The 16,458-nt window shown below is 36.2% G+C and overlaps 2 protein-coding genes across 18 annotated transcripts in view; one reads left to right on the forward strand and one right to left on the reverse strand.

The window, feature by feature from the left end:
• The window catches only part of PIK3C2G (phosphatidylinositol-4-phosphate 3-kinase catalytic subunit type 2 gamma), a 518,046-nt gene that overhangs the window by 233,931 nt on the left and 267,657 nt on the right, over nucleotides 1–16,458 (reverse strand). For all 15 annotated transcript variants that reach the window (XR_014803777.1, XR_014803780.1, XR_014803778.1 and 12 more), the window contains 2 exons: nucleotides 9,853–9,984; nucleotides 2,135–2,249 (listed from right to left, as the gene is read on the reverse strand). Coding sequence is in view for 10 of the 15 variants with exons in the window: in XM_084956629.1 (XP_084812755.1) it covers nucleotides 2,135–2,249; nucleotides 9,853–9,984 (247 nt within the window). In the remaining 5 variants the exon portion in view is untranslated. The remainder of the gene's footprint in view (nucleotides 1–2,134; nucleotides 2,250–9,852; nucleotides 9,985–16,458) is intronic.
• The window catches only part of RERGL (RERG like), a 260,323-nt gene that overhangs the window by 6,881 nt on the left and 236,984 nt on the right, over nucleotides 1–16,458 (forward strand). For 2 of the 3 annotated variants that reach the window (XM_084956672.1, XM_084956670.1), the window contains exon 2: nucleotides 4,184–4,283. The gene's annotated coding sequence lies outside the window, so the exon portion shown is untranslated. Of the gene's footprint in view, nucleotides 1–4,183; nucleotides 4,458–16,458 lie in introns of all 3 variants that reach the window. The other variant, XM_084956671.1, reaches the window with a different exon arrangement.

Raw genomic sequence — 16,458 nt, forward strand, 5'->3', positions numbered from 1 at the left:
TTGATAGAGTCACTCTACTAGACTGTTTATGTGAAGAGGCAGGAAGTTGAAGGAGACCCAGGCTGACAGAATCATATAATAATTTTTCTCTGCGTCTGAGCTCAGTTATCCTTCTCTTTACTCACTGCTTCCAGTTAGCCCCATGGCCCCAAAAATAAAAATTAAAAAAAATTGACTTGAAGGGATCAAGTTCTATGACACATTATATCCCTTATATTACTGGAGTGGCAATAGTGCTGCAGTAATTGTGCATCTAATATAAAAATCAGCAAAGTATGGACCTGAAAGATGTCTGACAGACATAGTTAATCCTTTCATTGTATGGAGGTGAAAATAGAAGGTTGTGACTTGTTCACGGTCATAAAGTTTATTGTTGAAGAGCTAAGACTTGATTCCAAATTTCCTAACTCTCAGGCTGATGTCTTTCCCTGAGACCAATACTAACTCTTTAACAAAGACACTGGTTGCAGAACTTGCTTCTAATTTGCTTACCATCTCATAATCTTTAGGTTGAAAATTCTTCTCTAAATTTAGCTGTATGTAATTAGAATGATAGTGGTTATTAAGGCTTTTAACTTTAATACCTCAATCCATTTTATTCTGTATATTTCATCAATTAAAATATTCTGAGAAGTACAGACACAGGTCTATACCATTTGAAATTATTTTGTAAAAATCGGATAATTTAACTTTTTGCATACTGATGAATGATTTCCATGCTCCCACTACTTCTTTTTTTTTCGTAAGATAAATTCTGCCATGGCTTTGGGTCTCTACTTGGAAATTGATGTTGCTATTTAATACCTGAAACTTCCACTTGTTAAGATCTGTTCCTAAAGCAGCTGTTCCCCTCATGTGAGTAGAATCAAGGAAAATCTCATCCGATGGTCTCACTTCCATCTCCTCCCCACTGCCACGAAAGACCCTGATAATCATAAATTTATATCCACAAATCTCTGACAATGGTCAGACGAGATCCAACCTGAATAACCACTCTTTTTTATCACACATCCATGGATCAGAAGTGGATCTTTGGCTACTGTCAGTGGGGGGAGGGGGTTTTCCTCCTTTCTTCATAGTGAAAGCTGCACTTTTATTAATGTTATTTTTCTCTTCCACTTTAAACATTTTGCTATCCATTTTGCTCAACTTTGTCCCCCACACCCTCCACCCCAAACTTGAAAATTTTCTGAACCTGGGGACCCCACTAGCTTCCTCTAGTGCTCACTTGTGGGTGGTTTTATTCCTAGAGATCTTTTTGACAATATCTGGAGGTGTTATTGATCGTCAGAACTGGGCAAGTGTTATTGGCATCTGGTAAGCAAAAGCCAAAGATGCTGTTAAATATCCTACAATATTTTGGATGGCCTCCAGAACAAAGAATTACCCTGTATAAAATGTCAACAGCACCAAGGCTGAAAAATCCTTTTCTACAGAGTGCTGCCTGGTTTTTCCTATGGAGATGGAAAGTCCATATTCCCTGCACTTCCATGTATGGAGATGGTCATACTTCAGGTATCTGATGAATCTGATCACTTATAATCATGAAAAAATGAGGAAAAGGAGAAAAAAGAATCCTCTGAGCAAAGCCAGGAATCATTAATCACCTTTCATTCATGATTATAAATTTCAGAAAGTAGAGAGCCTTTAAGCAAAAGAAAGTATGATAGATGGATTTTGTTTGCAGTATCTCCCCCACTATTCAGCTAATTGCTAGTCATTTAGGAAACACACAACAAAAGAGATTTTTAAGGAAACATGACACAATGCAGAGGCAGGTGTGAATAAGGTACCAAGTTAATAATATATACTAATGACTGTTTTTAGACAATGGGAAGAAAAATGAATACGTATAATGAGTAGATTCATGGCAACACTCCACTCCCCTCCTTCATGACTGTGTTTGATGGAGAAAGGCTTGAAATTGCTATTATATAAGGTGGGATCAAAGTGCTCTGAGAATACTGAATGCAAAATAAAAGCAGTAGAGGTTTTACAAATCCCAGCAGGCTGGAGAAAAAGAAGACTATTAAAATGTGTGATCCTGGAAGAAAATTGTTTCTGTAATTGACAACAAGCTACTTATCAACCAATACTTGCTATGTGTATTTTAATCTCATAGCCAGACACTTACCTGCAGGGTCACTGGGGATGGCTGACTTATATCCCACACTCCTGGAGCTATCATTTCTAGGGGAGGCTCATCCTGCAATGTGGTGCTGAATAGCACAGACCGGAGAATGTACCTTCTGCAAAAGACAACACATACAGACAAGCAGAAGTTGCTTCAAGAGGGAAACTGTGGAGTTTCTGGTGTGGCTCAGTGGTAACAACCCAACTAGTATGCATGAAGAAGCAAGTTCCATCCCTAGTCTTGCTCAGTGGGTTAAGGATCTGGATTGCTGCAAGCTGTGCTGTAGGTCATAGGTGCAGCTTGGATCTGGTGTGGCTGTGACTGTGACTGTAGTGTAGGCTGGCAGCTGCAGCTCTGATTCGACCCCTAGCCTGAGAACTTCCATATGCCACAGGTGCAGCCCTAAAAAGCCAAAAAAAAGAAAGCTATTATTATCTAAAAAGTCTTTTTGGAATATAAACATAATAAGCTATTTTCCCAGCTTCATTCAGTGGCTGAAAGAGAAATATACTATTACACAAGTCTAGACACTGATTAATGTTTCATTTCTTTTCTTCTTTAAAGACTATCCTTTTTTTTTTTTTTTTTTTTGGCTGCATCTGCAGTATGTGGAAGTTCTTGGGCCAGGGATCAAACTCGCAACACAGCTGTAACCAGAGCCACAGCAGTGACAATGCTGGGTCCTTAACCTGCTGAGCCATGAGGCAACTTCAATGGTTCATTTTTAATATACTGCATGCATAGTTATGTTCATAAACTCCTACATTTATTTTCCACATGAGAATATTGTTTCCACAATGGTTTCTAACTCATAGCATTTACTCTTGTTTTCAACAATCTTGATTTTAAGATAGGTCAAAGAACCTCAGATTTATACTCTTGGACTTACACCTCTCTTACATCAATAAAGATGTTAACTCTTAAGAACATGTTTTGCTCCACAGGGTGACTAAATTCCCTGGGCATCTTTTAAAATATGAGTTCTAAATTTATGGAAAGAAAAGATTTAAATTACCATATGATTTGCAGAATCAAAAGAGTTGTGGCACTTCATGGAGGAAATGGTTCTTTATGAATAAATAAAAAGATTATTCATATGTTGAGTGTTTAAAATTATATTGTAAATTACCATAGCAAATGAGAGTGGATACAGGAAAGACTTTAGACAGGAAGAATTCATGGAGAGTTTTAAAAGTTTAAGTAACATCCAAATCCACAGATCCTCATAGGAATTAAAAAACAAGCTATACCTGGCTTGTATATATAAACTAGATTACTCATAAAATATTCCAATAATCACAGAGAACAGTCTTTGATTATGAAATACCAAATTAAAAATGTAGAACTTAAGAGTCAACAAAATTAAACTTAAATTTATAAAGAATTTTAAGGCAGCAAGTGAGTCTTTTTGAAAATAACAGAATTTTATCTTGTCATTTAAGACAGATATGCAAAATATAAAGAAAAAAATCCAACAAATAAAGCTTTTTAAAATCCTAGCTTCCTGAGGCCTATCTTCTTTATTTTTCACATCTAGAGATATTGTTAAAAAGTATCTCCCCAAGGCAGTATAGTTTTTAAATATTACTGGGCAGGTATTTTAATGTAACATTCTTATCAGTAGGGTAAATTTTGAGTCATTTTTATCCCTTTGTTCTATTCACCACCTCATCTGGAGAAACTTGGGTTTTGGTAAAACAACACCAAGGACAGTATTAGCAAGCTACAAGTTGACTCAGTGAGGTAAATATTAGAAAATTAGGGAGTTCCCACTGTGGCTCAGTGAGAATGAACCCGACTAGCATCCATGAGGATGCAGGTTCAATCCCTGACCTTGCTCAGTGAGTTAAGGATCCGGCATTGCCATGAGCTGTGGTGTAGATCGCAGATGTGGCTTGGATCCCAAGTTGTTGTGGCAGTGGCATACGCTGGCAACTACAGCTCTGATTCAATGCCTAGCCTGGGAACTTCCACACGCTGCAGATGTGGCCCTAAAAAGCAAAAAAAAAAAAAAAATTATTCCCATTGATTTTCTCTTTTGTCTTTCAGAGTATATAATCTTCTCCCAGATGGTCTGAAGCATCTATCTTGGGAAAAGCCAGAATGCAAAAAGAAAGAGAAGGTCTCACACTAAACCAGGAGGACTAAGGTATCAATGTTTCCTACAGAATTTACAGAACATATTCCTCTTCATGGTAAAGAGTTAACAAGAGTGAGGAAGGAGAACATGGTATACTGGATGGAGAAGGTGGCAAAGGAAAAAGTCATCACTTTCTGGCAATTTAGGATGGTAGGAAGCAGATGACAGAGAAGAGGGGACAAAGTGAGTATAGTATACCGAGGTATCCCAATTTCCCTCTCTTCTGCCTTTTTCCATAATGCTGAATGTAGAGGGGGCTCCATTTTGTACTCTGTGTATCAGATTCTGTAAGAAAAAATTACCACTTGAGCTGCTCCTGTACCAACTTGTAGCATGACCTTAAACTTGGGGCCATGTGAGAGGCAGGCAAAAAGAACTCCTGTGTTTAGCTTTATTGGGTCTTCTCTGGTTTCCATACGGAAGAGATGGGAGCTAGAAATAGCTAGAGATATCTATGTGAGGAGGTTTCCATAAAGAGAATCACATGATAGAGACAAAGGGCCTGTATAATAAGGGCATCTGATTGGACCATTTGAGCTGAGCTCAACTGGGAGTCCCAGATGGGTCTATGGTGCCTGTGAGAGCCCAAGTCACCTAGGGAGTGTCAGTAAGTCCTGGTCAAGCTGGGAGAGCACCAATCACTAGCTGCACTGAATGTAACAAACAACCACTAGCTTAAAAAGTGCCTTTGATTTGGATATCATAAGTCACTGGTCCAAATCATCTGTTTGTTTTCTGGTCCAGTGGATCCAGACACTCTTGGGAGGAGAATCAGGGTGTCTAGAAGCTATCTGAGTGACTGAGCATTTTCTCCAAGAGACTGAATAATTCTAAAAGGACTATTTAAATTACTGAGTTAACTAATTTTTTTTTGTAATTGATGGAAAGAGTAGGAGCTCGTGAAGAAAAATGTAACAGATTAATTCCATTTTTTCTTCACATCTAAGTTGTGTCACGAGTTATATTTATGACCTTACTATATTTATATGTCTTGGCTCATATTTCACTCTGAAAATCTGAGTGATCTAAGCGGATTCCTACAAAGAATGAAGGGACTCAAGAATAACTGTCAGTATCTGTCATTTTTCTCCTTGGATGAAGTCTGGATCAACAGTCACCCCAGTGTTAACATTGAGGCATACAGGCTGGAGTGAAGTCAGAACTCTTGATTCATGGATGTATATGAAAGGATATATCAATCAATAGGGCATAGAGAGAATGAACTTCTAGCTATCTGACTGAGATCGATGTAATACATACATTAAGGCAATTCAGGGGGAAATCATGTTTGGCACCATTCTTTGGGTTCTCTGTGGGTTTAATATTAGCTAATTTTTATTTTTATATTGGATTATATCTAAACATCTTTTTAAATACTGAAGCATGATGGGGGGATAAATTTCTGTAGACATCTATGAATAAAAAATGTGAAGAAAAGGAAGATGTTTAGTGGAATTAAGATGCTAAAAGAATGCACCTAAGAAGTTGGTGGTCTCAGAGGATGAAATGGAAATTTTAACACCCAGGTTGGTGGGGTTTACCAGTAGTTTTTGCATTACAATGCTGTGAAAAAGTTTACAAAGTCAGTTAAAATTAAACAAACAAAAACCTGAAGGCAAAATATACTGGAAACATTTCATATGAAAGACAACCAACCTTTCTATCAGGATATCTGTACTCTGTCTTCATTAACTAGCCTTAATTAGCTTAACTTCTTTGAAATTCATGCATAAAACAAGTGGTTTTGAAAGTTCTATATCTGTTTTCACATGGCTTGGAAGTTGGGGAAGTAAACGTTAGAAAGGTGTGGAGGAGGTGGCAAATAGGTTGGACTTCAGAATTTCAAATTCCACCCCACCCAACCACAATATGTATATGTACTGTTCATTGCTCTTATATACTGAAATTTTGAATGAGATGCCATTGGAATAGGGCCATAGTGATAAACATAGCATTTCAAAATAGTTGTTCTGGAATATTCTTAAGGATCCTTTTAATTTCAATATTGTACAAATTCTTATGCCTAAAACAAACAAACAAAAAAATCTGTGTCACCAGGAGAATAGATTGGCTGATTTACCCTCTCTGAGCCTCTGTTTCCTCAGGCAATAAGAAAATGGTTTGAATAAGTAATTATTGTCACTTTTAGCTATAGGATTATACATATCCATGGCTTGCCATTCTGGAACCAAGAATACAAAGAGCTTTATAACTGGACAGCTAGCACTGCCAGAAGACCTGATATTATGAAACTGTTTGGGACTCTGACTTTCATAGGTTCATAGGTCCATTATGCCTAAAAGCAGAGCACAGGTGAGGCTAAGAAAAGTGCCCCTTAGCATGGTGGTAAAGTTTTCACAGTGCATTCATAGAGCAGGGCATGGCAGCACCTAAGGGTAGGAACAAAGGCAGCTTGAGGTAGTAATACATGTGGAAATAAGAGGAGTCAGCCCTTTTTCTGGTTCTTGCTCTAATCCTAAGTAGCCCAATGACCTCTAGCAAGTCCCTTAAACTTCTTTCTTCATAAAAACCTTTTAATTTGAATTAGTTGAGCTCTGAGGGTCTTATATAGGATGGAAGAACAATAAGGAATTTCCACCCACGACTTTTTATTATTTTGATTTTAAGGATATATCTGAAATGATCATTTACAGTAGGGTCAGGGTTGGCTATGCAGACAATGGTCTAAGGAATAAAATTGTATTGAGATTTATCTAGGCCTCTTTCAAAATTCCGCAAAAGATTTTAATTTTCTTGAGTTTTAATGCATCTCAGGAGCTCTGACAATACTGATGCCTGGGTGCCTCCACAGACCAATTAAATTGGAATCTTTGGGGGCACTTGGGTTTTGGGTTTATTTTGAAATCTCCCCAGGAGATTCTATGTTCAGTCAGGGTTGAGAATCTCTATGCTGAAGGAGCTTACCACAATTTAGAAATGCTAAGTAACTACCACACTATTTGTTGTGAATTTAAGTAGGAAAGGTAGCTCCCATAGAAATTATTGAGGTGAGAATAATACTTTCTTACTGCAGTGTGGAGGCATTGTGAATATAGATGCAGTGTAAGTCCTGTCTGCAAAGGAGAGGATTATAAAACTTCTGTGGGCAAAAATTTACCTTTGTACTTGAAACATAATTTTTATGGGATTGAAGGTGAGTTTTTGTGCTTGAAAACGCTGAAGTTTATTTTTATTTGTAGACACTCTTGATGCAGCCGTAACCAATGAGTTTAATCTGAACTTCTGAAATCTACTTCTGGAAACCACAGAGATAGGAAACCTTTAATTCTGCATATTTTCTGGTTGTATGTATGTTGGAAAAAACAAAGACATAAATGCTCATTACAATTCCACATGGCTAGGTATGAGCAATTCAAATTGTAATAAATGACAGATTCAATACCAAATGTTTATGGTCAGAGGTCATTCTGTGAAAGGAAATAAAATTAAGTGGCTTATTTGCTGTGATCTGGAAATATTTGCATAAATTGGTTTAGAATCTATGTAACTCAGAGCAATGAGCACAGTGGGAGTTATTACATCTCCTCAGCTGGCCCATATCTTGATTTCTAATGCCTTAAAAAGATCCGGATTTCTTTAAGTTGTTTAGCCCAGGAGAGAGGCAGATGTTCTGATTTTCATAAGGAATGGTCTTTGGAAAAACAGTTACAAACACTACTGACGTACTCTTTGAAGTGTTTCTCTGATGTCACATCATCCACAACATTGCCACATTCCCTTAGGAAAACCTCATTTAGTATCAGTCCCAGGTGGCATTTCTTAAAGATGCCCATTGTCTATGATCACTCACATATAAAATGTTTACCAATGGTAAATGAGAGATGACAAAACAATACGGAGCAAGTATTTTACTACCATAATCATATAGAAAAATGCCTTCAAGATTAGTTTGAAAGACAAAAATATTCCAAGCTTTTTAATAAATTTAACCTTTTTTGATTGCCTGCCTGTAGTAGGCAAAGTAGTGTGCTAAATGATGAGAGGCAATAAAATGGATTAAAATTTTTTTCAGTGAATAGCTAGAAATATATTCTACAAACATGCTAGGTCTTACAAATACTGCTGTTGAAACTAAAGAAACTCACTCATGAGATGGAAAGGCACCTGCATAGCTGCTCCTAGTGAGAAAGTAATGAAAGTTCTTAGCCCATAAATCAGGTTTTTGAAATATCTGCTAACAGCAGTTGGTATTCCTTTTAGGGCTAAACAGTTTTATAGACTTTTGAAATTTATTTTATCCCAAATCTCCTATAGAGATTGATTTTTTCCTAATTCAGTTTAGTAAATAAATCTTACTGATTGCTTATTTACAAGGGGTACCGTGTTAGATGATAAAAATTACAAAGAAAATACATTCTCCATCCTCATGAAACATACACATGGAAATTAGCTATAATATGAACACAAATAAAAGAGCAACACACACACACCCATCATAATTAATCTAATAAAAATGATTTTAGGAGTTCCCGTCGTGGCGCAGTGGTTAACGAATCCGACTAGGAACCATGAGGTTGCGGGTTCGGTCCCTGCCCTTGCTCAGTGGGTTAACGGTCCGGCATTGCCCTGAGCTGTGGTGTAGGTTGTAGATGCGGCTCAGATCCCGAGCTGCTGTGGCTCTGGCGTAGGCTGGTGGCTACAGCTCTGATTCGACCCCTAGCCTGGGAACCTCCATATGCCACAGGAGCAGCCCAAGAAATAGCAAAAAAAAAAAAAGACAAAAAAAAAAAAAAGATTTTAAAATTTTATCACAGTTGTTTTGATGACAGTTTATTTATACTGACTAAATGGTGGGAACTAAAAGCTGATGAAGAATTTTCTTAATATTTTTATACTATCAAATCTTTCTTAAAGAGCGCTATAGGTTCTAATTCTTCAAAGATTCTGTATTTTACAATTTGACTCTAAAACAAGTCTTTCCATGTGAAAATAACTGTTAATTTATTTAAAATATTTTTCTTTAATAACACAGAAAATCATGGAATTGATGTTATCAAATATTTTAAGTGTTGATAATTCCAATTCCTTATGGTTAAATCAAGTTAATTTTTCAATGGCAATTAGTTCTGATAGAATATCACAACTCATATTTGGCTTACTTTTCTGAGAAATATCATCTTAAAGTTTAACATACATTTCTTCTTGGATGGCAATAAAAGGTCAGTAAACCAATTACATTGAATAATTTTACTTCAGCCAGAAATCTATGACATACTTTGTTTTTAAATGACAGTATTGATCTAAATCATTTTGAATTAGTAATTCCATAGAAACTGGCTGGTCAGAGAAGGAAAACGAAGTTGAGATTGGTCATGTCAATACCTTTTCAATGTAAATGAACCAGTTGACAAGCTGAGCATGAGGCCTGTTTCTAAAGCTATTTCTATATTTTGCTTTTCAGTGCTGCTTTCAACAGTCATGATTTATACTAGCTACCTCAATTTTAGAATAAAATGTCTCCTTGATTTTCTCATTATGCCACATACTGCACAATATCTAGTTCCAAGGAGATTGTTATTGAGATGGGAATTTTATTAATCACAAATGATACACTTACTGTTTTGGAAACAGTGGAAAACAAGTCCAGGCCAATAAATCTGCACTGTTGGTGGCACAGGTAACCCCAAACAGTTTTATGGTGAGCATAGATTCCCTTGGAAGTGCCTTTATTTCAAGAGGAAAATTGATCCTTAAAATAAAAGAAAGGAGTAGGTTATCTATCCAATTACAATGATGTTTTCATAAATATTTCCTTGTACTATATTATGTGAAAAGAATATTTTAACTATTTGAAACAAAGCAACCTTTAAAATATTTGTGTTTAACCTTGTAAAAGTAAAAATACAGCAGAAGTACATAATGAGATTGGTTAATCTATGCGGATTGCTATAATTTGATATGTAAGCTTACTTTTTAATTATAATAACTTGAGCACAAAGAAAGAATGATTAACATTGTCTTAGGGAATGGGGGAGAAGGGCAGGAAATAATCATAATGCATCTTAAAGAGTAAGCTGGCTACAATCAGATGGAGTGTTGCAAAGAATATTCCAAGAAAAGAAAAATGCACAGACAAGGGCATATATGCATCTGGCTGAGAAATGGTGAATGGCTCACTGTGGCTAGAACAAGGAATGTAGTCAAGTTGGTCTGGAAAGTTACGGAGGATGTGATTATAAAGGTGTTGCCAGAAAGCTTAAGAACACTACATGCCAGGCAAGGGAACTTGAGATATTTTCCTAATGACAAAAGGAAATGTTTAAATGAGCTAAAAGAATAGAGTTGTTTATAATTTTAAATGTGGACTGTTATGGATGATGATAAGATTCTAGGAATTTGGGGGCTGATTGCTGATATGTAAGAGATAACACAGTAAGGAACTTCAAGCTCTGATACTAATGGATTGTAGATATGGACCAAAAATATGGCTAAGGATTAACATAAGATTGTTAATATTGGAAAAAACTTGAATTTGGGTGTTGAATCCAAAAAACATATATGGGAGTTCCTAGAAGGTTATAAATGATACTATAATACTGGAAGGGGTACATCTGGGTGGGAGAGGTATCTAAGAAGAAAGGGTTTTTGACAGAAAGTTGAGTGTGTGCTCTAAGGTCCTTATCAGTGGACAGGGAGAAGGACACCTTTTTCTTCCCTTTCAGGAGTCATCTTGGTTATATGGAAATGATCAGCTTCTATTAAGAAAGTCTCAAGAGAAGTATGGTGTTTGGGAGAGATCTATTTATGAGAAAAGAAGATATTTTTCAAGAGGTTGAGATGGGGGGATATAGGATATGTTTACTAGAAGATGAGCATGCTATGGAGAAATGGGAAAATTAGAACAGAGGTTAGCAGATAGAGGGAGATTCATGTGAACCAATTCACCAAGGAAAGGGAAGAAGTAAGAGAAAAGTGACTAAAAGGGCAAATGGGCAACTTGTATTGGATGATATCTGATGTTGTTAGGTATGAAGAATATGAGCAGAATCCAATGGCCTTGTAATTCCCCGCTGAACTCTGAAATCAAGTTCTTTAAGCAGTGGATGATTAGCAGAGGACAGATTGCGACCAAAGCCTATTATCCAAATGGAAGGTGCTGACTAAGGTTGGCCCAGTTGAGGTCTCAGTAATATCGAGTGTCTTCTCACACTAGAAGTTGGCTGTCTAATAGGGATATGGGGAGCAGTCCTGACTCAGCATATAAAATAAGACTTTGGTGACCACCTTTGCAAGTGGTTAGGCAGCATTCAGCTTCAGGAATAAGGAGGGTTAAATTCAGCCCAGTGACCATAACTGATTTTGAGGAAGTACACATCTCTCCCTTCAATATGCTGTTCCTTGAGATGGAGAGGTCCAGATTCAGGTGGTAATAAATATCTAACAAGAGGAAAGCCAGAAAGCCTATTTTAGAGGTAAAATGGGTAACTAATATTTGACTGACAGCATATTAGTGGAATAGGAAAGTGAAAAATTAAAGATGAATTCCCAGCTTCTAGATTATGTTGCAGTGGATACATTTAATCAAGAGAAAACATAGATGAGGAAGTTGGGGCAGGGGTAATATATGTGGTTGAGGGAAGGATGTCATTGAGTTAATAATAACTCAGAGACAATATGTAAGCTATGTGTGCAAAAGACAAGTTAGAGGTTTGGATCTGCATAGATGTGCATTTGAATATTGGCTCAGTGACTAAACAGATGTTCTCTGAATGATGAGTTTAACTTTTCTAAGCCTCATTTTTCTTATCCATAAAATGGAATGAATATTACATAACAATATGTGGTAAATGGTAGGCTGTATACCAGCATTATATTTGTTATTCAATCAAAATGTAATAACCTATATCAGCCGTTGTACACAGATGAAATATAGTTAAAAGTAGGGGAGAGAAATAAAGCAAAGACTAAATAAAATTTATTTTTCAAGATTAGCAAAATTTAGACTATTAAAAATTAAATTAATACATGTTTACATATCTAAAAGTCTTTTTTTTCTTTCACAGTCACAATATCCACTCAATGTAATGTGGACATATTTCTCAGCTTAAAAGAAGCTTTGAAACTCAACATACAATGTTGATGATTCTGTGGAATGCACAATAATTTCTTGAATATTCTCTCTTTTACCTGGTAATTGACTTTCTATTCAGTTTTCATATTTCTGTGCTAGGATGGAAGCTATAATTTCACTTTATCGCTCACATAATCTGGAATGTTCTTTTTCCCATTGATTCTGGCTTCTTCATGTATAACTTCAATTATTAATGTGCTTTTCATATCAAGAATGACAAAAATTCGATAAGTTACAGTGGATAGTTACTGCCAATCTCCATTTTGTCATTTTTATTATTAAAAATAAATTCTTCTAGGGTAAGAATACATGCTTTATAAATATTTATTCATTTCTTACCTACATACGGATTTTTAAAGTCAGAATAATCTCAGTCACTGAGAAATCTTTTTTTGAAATTAACTTCTACATGGCTATTGAAAAGTCAAAGGTATTAACTTTTACAGAAAAAAGGATGAAAAATACTTTGAGACAATTCAGTAAGTGAAGTCAGATTGCTTCTTTATATCCAAACTGATGGCACAGACCTCAAGTTTTAACCATATGTGTGCCTTACTCTACTAGTTAAAAATGAGTAAACACTAAATTTTTTCTTAAACATTCTTTTCTTCTATATCAAATAGTTTTTCTAAAATCAGAAAAAGTTTTGGATAGTGAAAATGGGGGATTAAAAAAAATCACCTTGTATAGAAATGTGTTATTATGTAAAATAGTAGACCATTGTAAGAATTTTGACTTTGGCCTGAGTGAAAGGTGGAATTATTTCAGGTTTATAAACAGAAAAATAACATGGCCTGACTTCCATTTTAAAATATGTTACTTTTAGCTTCTGTGCAAGAAGGATTATAAAGGTGCAAGAGAAGTAGGGTGACTATTATAAGACGACAATAATGATACAAAGGAGATTTGATGGTGGCCTAGACCAATGAAAGTGACAAGAAGTAATATTCTGAAAATATTTTGAGGTGAGAGCCAGACTTGGGGTCTGAGAGAAGGAAATTCAGGCTAAGGATTTGACCTGAATAACTGAAACTGGAAATGATCATCTGGAGTGGCCAGCGATGGGTGGACAAGTTTGGAGTGTAAGATCAAGAGTTTAGTTTTAGATACGTTGGGTGTGTAAGTATGAAGTTTGTAACTGATGCCTGGGTTGTTGATATAAATTTGGGAGTTGCTGGCACGTAGCCAGCATTTAAAGCTATGTGAATATAAGAGAAAACTAAAGGAGAAGGATAGATACAACAAAGAAGAGGCTTAAGGGCTAAGACCATGATCAGTATGGGAGAAGAAAAGGATATGGAGACGGAATGCCCAGTGAGGGAGGAAGAAAGCTAAAAGAAAATGGGAGCCAGCTCCTTATATATCACATACAATGAAGACTGAGAAACAAACATCAGATTTAGCTATGCATGTCACTGGTGACTCTACTGGTCAAGTTCAGTAGAGCAGAGATGATGAAAGCCTGATAGGAGTATGTTTCAGAGCAAAGGGAAAAAAAAAATTTCAAGAAAGTGAATATATACAACTTTGTGGAAGTGTTTTGCTGCAAAGCAGAGGGACAAAATAGCATAGCTGCTGTTGCAAAAACGAAGTAGAGTTTGTCTTGTTTTTAATTTAAGATGTGAGAAATATTTGTAGAATATAAATACTTAGCCTAAGATTTTATATGTTGTAAGAAATAGTATGAAAATCATAGTAAAAACTTCAGCTTTGGAGTCAAGAGTGGGTCTGAGCATTAATTATACCATTTACTAGTTGTGGAGTCTGGGCAAGTTGATTAAGCTTTATAAGCATTAGTATTTTGATCTGTAAAATGGATACAAAAATGTCTACTATGCATTTCTGTTATTAAGTTTAGATGAGATAATATATTTGAGGGTTAGACTATGATGACTGGAATACAATAAGCAGTCAAAATCCCTAAAACATATTATTATTAAACAAAGTTCCTGTTCTTAAGTTTACAGTCTGGTAATGAAATGTCTAATCAACCATAGTGTAAATGGATACATGTTATTAAAGTATATAAAGGATGTTACAGACCAGACACTTAGAAAAATGGTAAATAAATATTTTTAATGGAAATAAAATAACTCTGGGTTAAAATAACTAACTCTTGGGGGAATCAAAGAAACTCCTACAGAAAAGATAACTCATGTACTCTTGAAGGAAGAGAAGAAAAGTATATCAATGTAGTTATGTCACCAACACTAAGGATTTTTGATTTATTTTGAGATTTTTCTCTTTAAAATTGAATTTAGTATTAGCAGATTTTTCCTTTAAATTATTTAAATGATGGTGTGTATCTCTCAGCTGAAAATGAACCTGATTTTTTGAAACAACCAGGAATAAGTTTTAATTAAGTCAGAAGAAAAACCCTAGTAAGTGAGCTGGTTAATGCACTTTTGAGAAGTCACTTATTTTACAAAATTCATTCATTTGGCAAGCAATAAACTGGACTCTTACTGGACACTTACTCTGTCTTCTTGTGCTGCTTAAGTTGTTGGGGATAAAAGTTTTAAATAAAAAATAAAGACCATTGTATCATTAGCAGAAGCAAACAAATATGAACAAAACACATTCAGTAAGGGGCCATATGAGAGTAGTTTGAGGTTCAGATCAAAAAAGAAAAAAAGAAAAGGTGGCCAGTTTTTAAGAAATGACTCAGGAAAAGGTTTATAGAGAAGGTAGAAGAGTGTTTTTAGTAGACAATTAGGGGTTCCCAAAGTAGGCAGTGAAGGCACTGTGCTCCTGACCCTTAGCAGAGACGTTATTTCTCAATTTATAGTTAGGGTAAATGGATCAGATGCAGAGAGTGGCTGGGTTCAGGGGCTCAGAGTGGGGCTAACTCTAGAGATGAAAGTGCAGAGATAGGCAGGGGCCATACCACAGAAGGCCTTGTGTACTATGCTAGATTACTTGTATTTTACCTTATAGGAATTGGGGAGCCACCAAAGAATTTTAAAAGCAGAACTGATAGGTACAGCGAAAGGGGATTTTGTAATTGAAGGTCAGGTTTTTGATCAAAGCAATTAAGAATTTTAATCAAACAAGGGGAGATAAAGGTTGTCTCAGTCCTAGAAGGAAGATTTGCTTTGGGATGGAAGAAACCACAGAATATGTAAAAATTGAGGACCACATATTCTGTCTCAGGATGCAGTATTCCTCCATTGATTGTGGTAACACTAAGAGTGGGATAGATAATATTATCTAACAATGTCCTCAGATTCCTGGAAATGTTGGTTTATATATATACACATCAATAGGAAATTACAATATTGGGAGTCAAATTATCTCCCATGAAAGTGAGACCTTCTGAAAGGGCTGATGGAGGATGGGCTGTGGTGGGAAGAAAACTGGACTCTTTCTCAGTGGATCAGTAGAGAACCCAAAGAAATGACAGCAGAGCAGTGTCATAAGAACAGCAAGGAAAAGCAAGGGTAGCCAGGTAAAAGCCATAGATGGGGCCTAGGAGCCCTCTGAGATTCTGAGTAAAGCAAAAGGCTTGCGGTGGGGGGCAGAGGGAAAGAGGAGGGCATGGATTGTGTCAAGAAGATACTTTTCTTTCTTGATTTAATAAATCTCTATCAAATGAAGAAGTAGGATTGATAACCCCAAATTAGATGACAGTTTACACAAGCATGGATAGTGACTGTCGAAAAACTTGATTGTTTAAACAAATCTATAATTGGGAGTTCCCATCGTGGCACAGTGGTTAACGAATCTGACTAGGAACCACGAGGTTGCGGGTTCAGTCCCTGGCCTTGCTCAGTGGGTTAAGGATCTGGCGTTGCCGTGAACTGTGGTGTAGGTTGCGGACGTGGCTCGAATCCCATGTTGCTGGTGTAGGCTGGTGGCTATGGCTCAAATTTGACCCCTAGCCTGGGAAACTCCATATGCCACAGGAGCGGCCCAAGAAATGGCAAAAAGACAAAACAAACAAACAAACAAAAAACAACAACAACAACAAAAAAACACAAATCTGTAATTGGCTTTTGGGGGAAAATGGAAATTACATATGCTATTAGATGATTTCTTTATTTTTTGTTATCTCTGAAATATATCCCCCTCTAACCCCAAATAGCAGGTGTT

This window comes from Sus scrofa, chromosome 5 (genome assembly GCF_054392235.1).
Source record: "Sus scrofa isolate SSC_HxYL_T2T_F1_AM1 chromosome 5, Sscrofa_HxYL_maternal_Yorkshire_Landrace_v2.0, whole genome shotgun sequence".
Lineage (NCBI taxonomy): Eukaryota > Metazoa > Chordata > Mammalia > Artiodactyla > Suidae > Sus > Sus scrofa.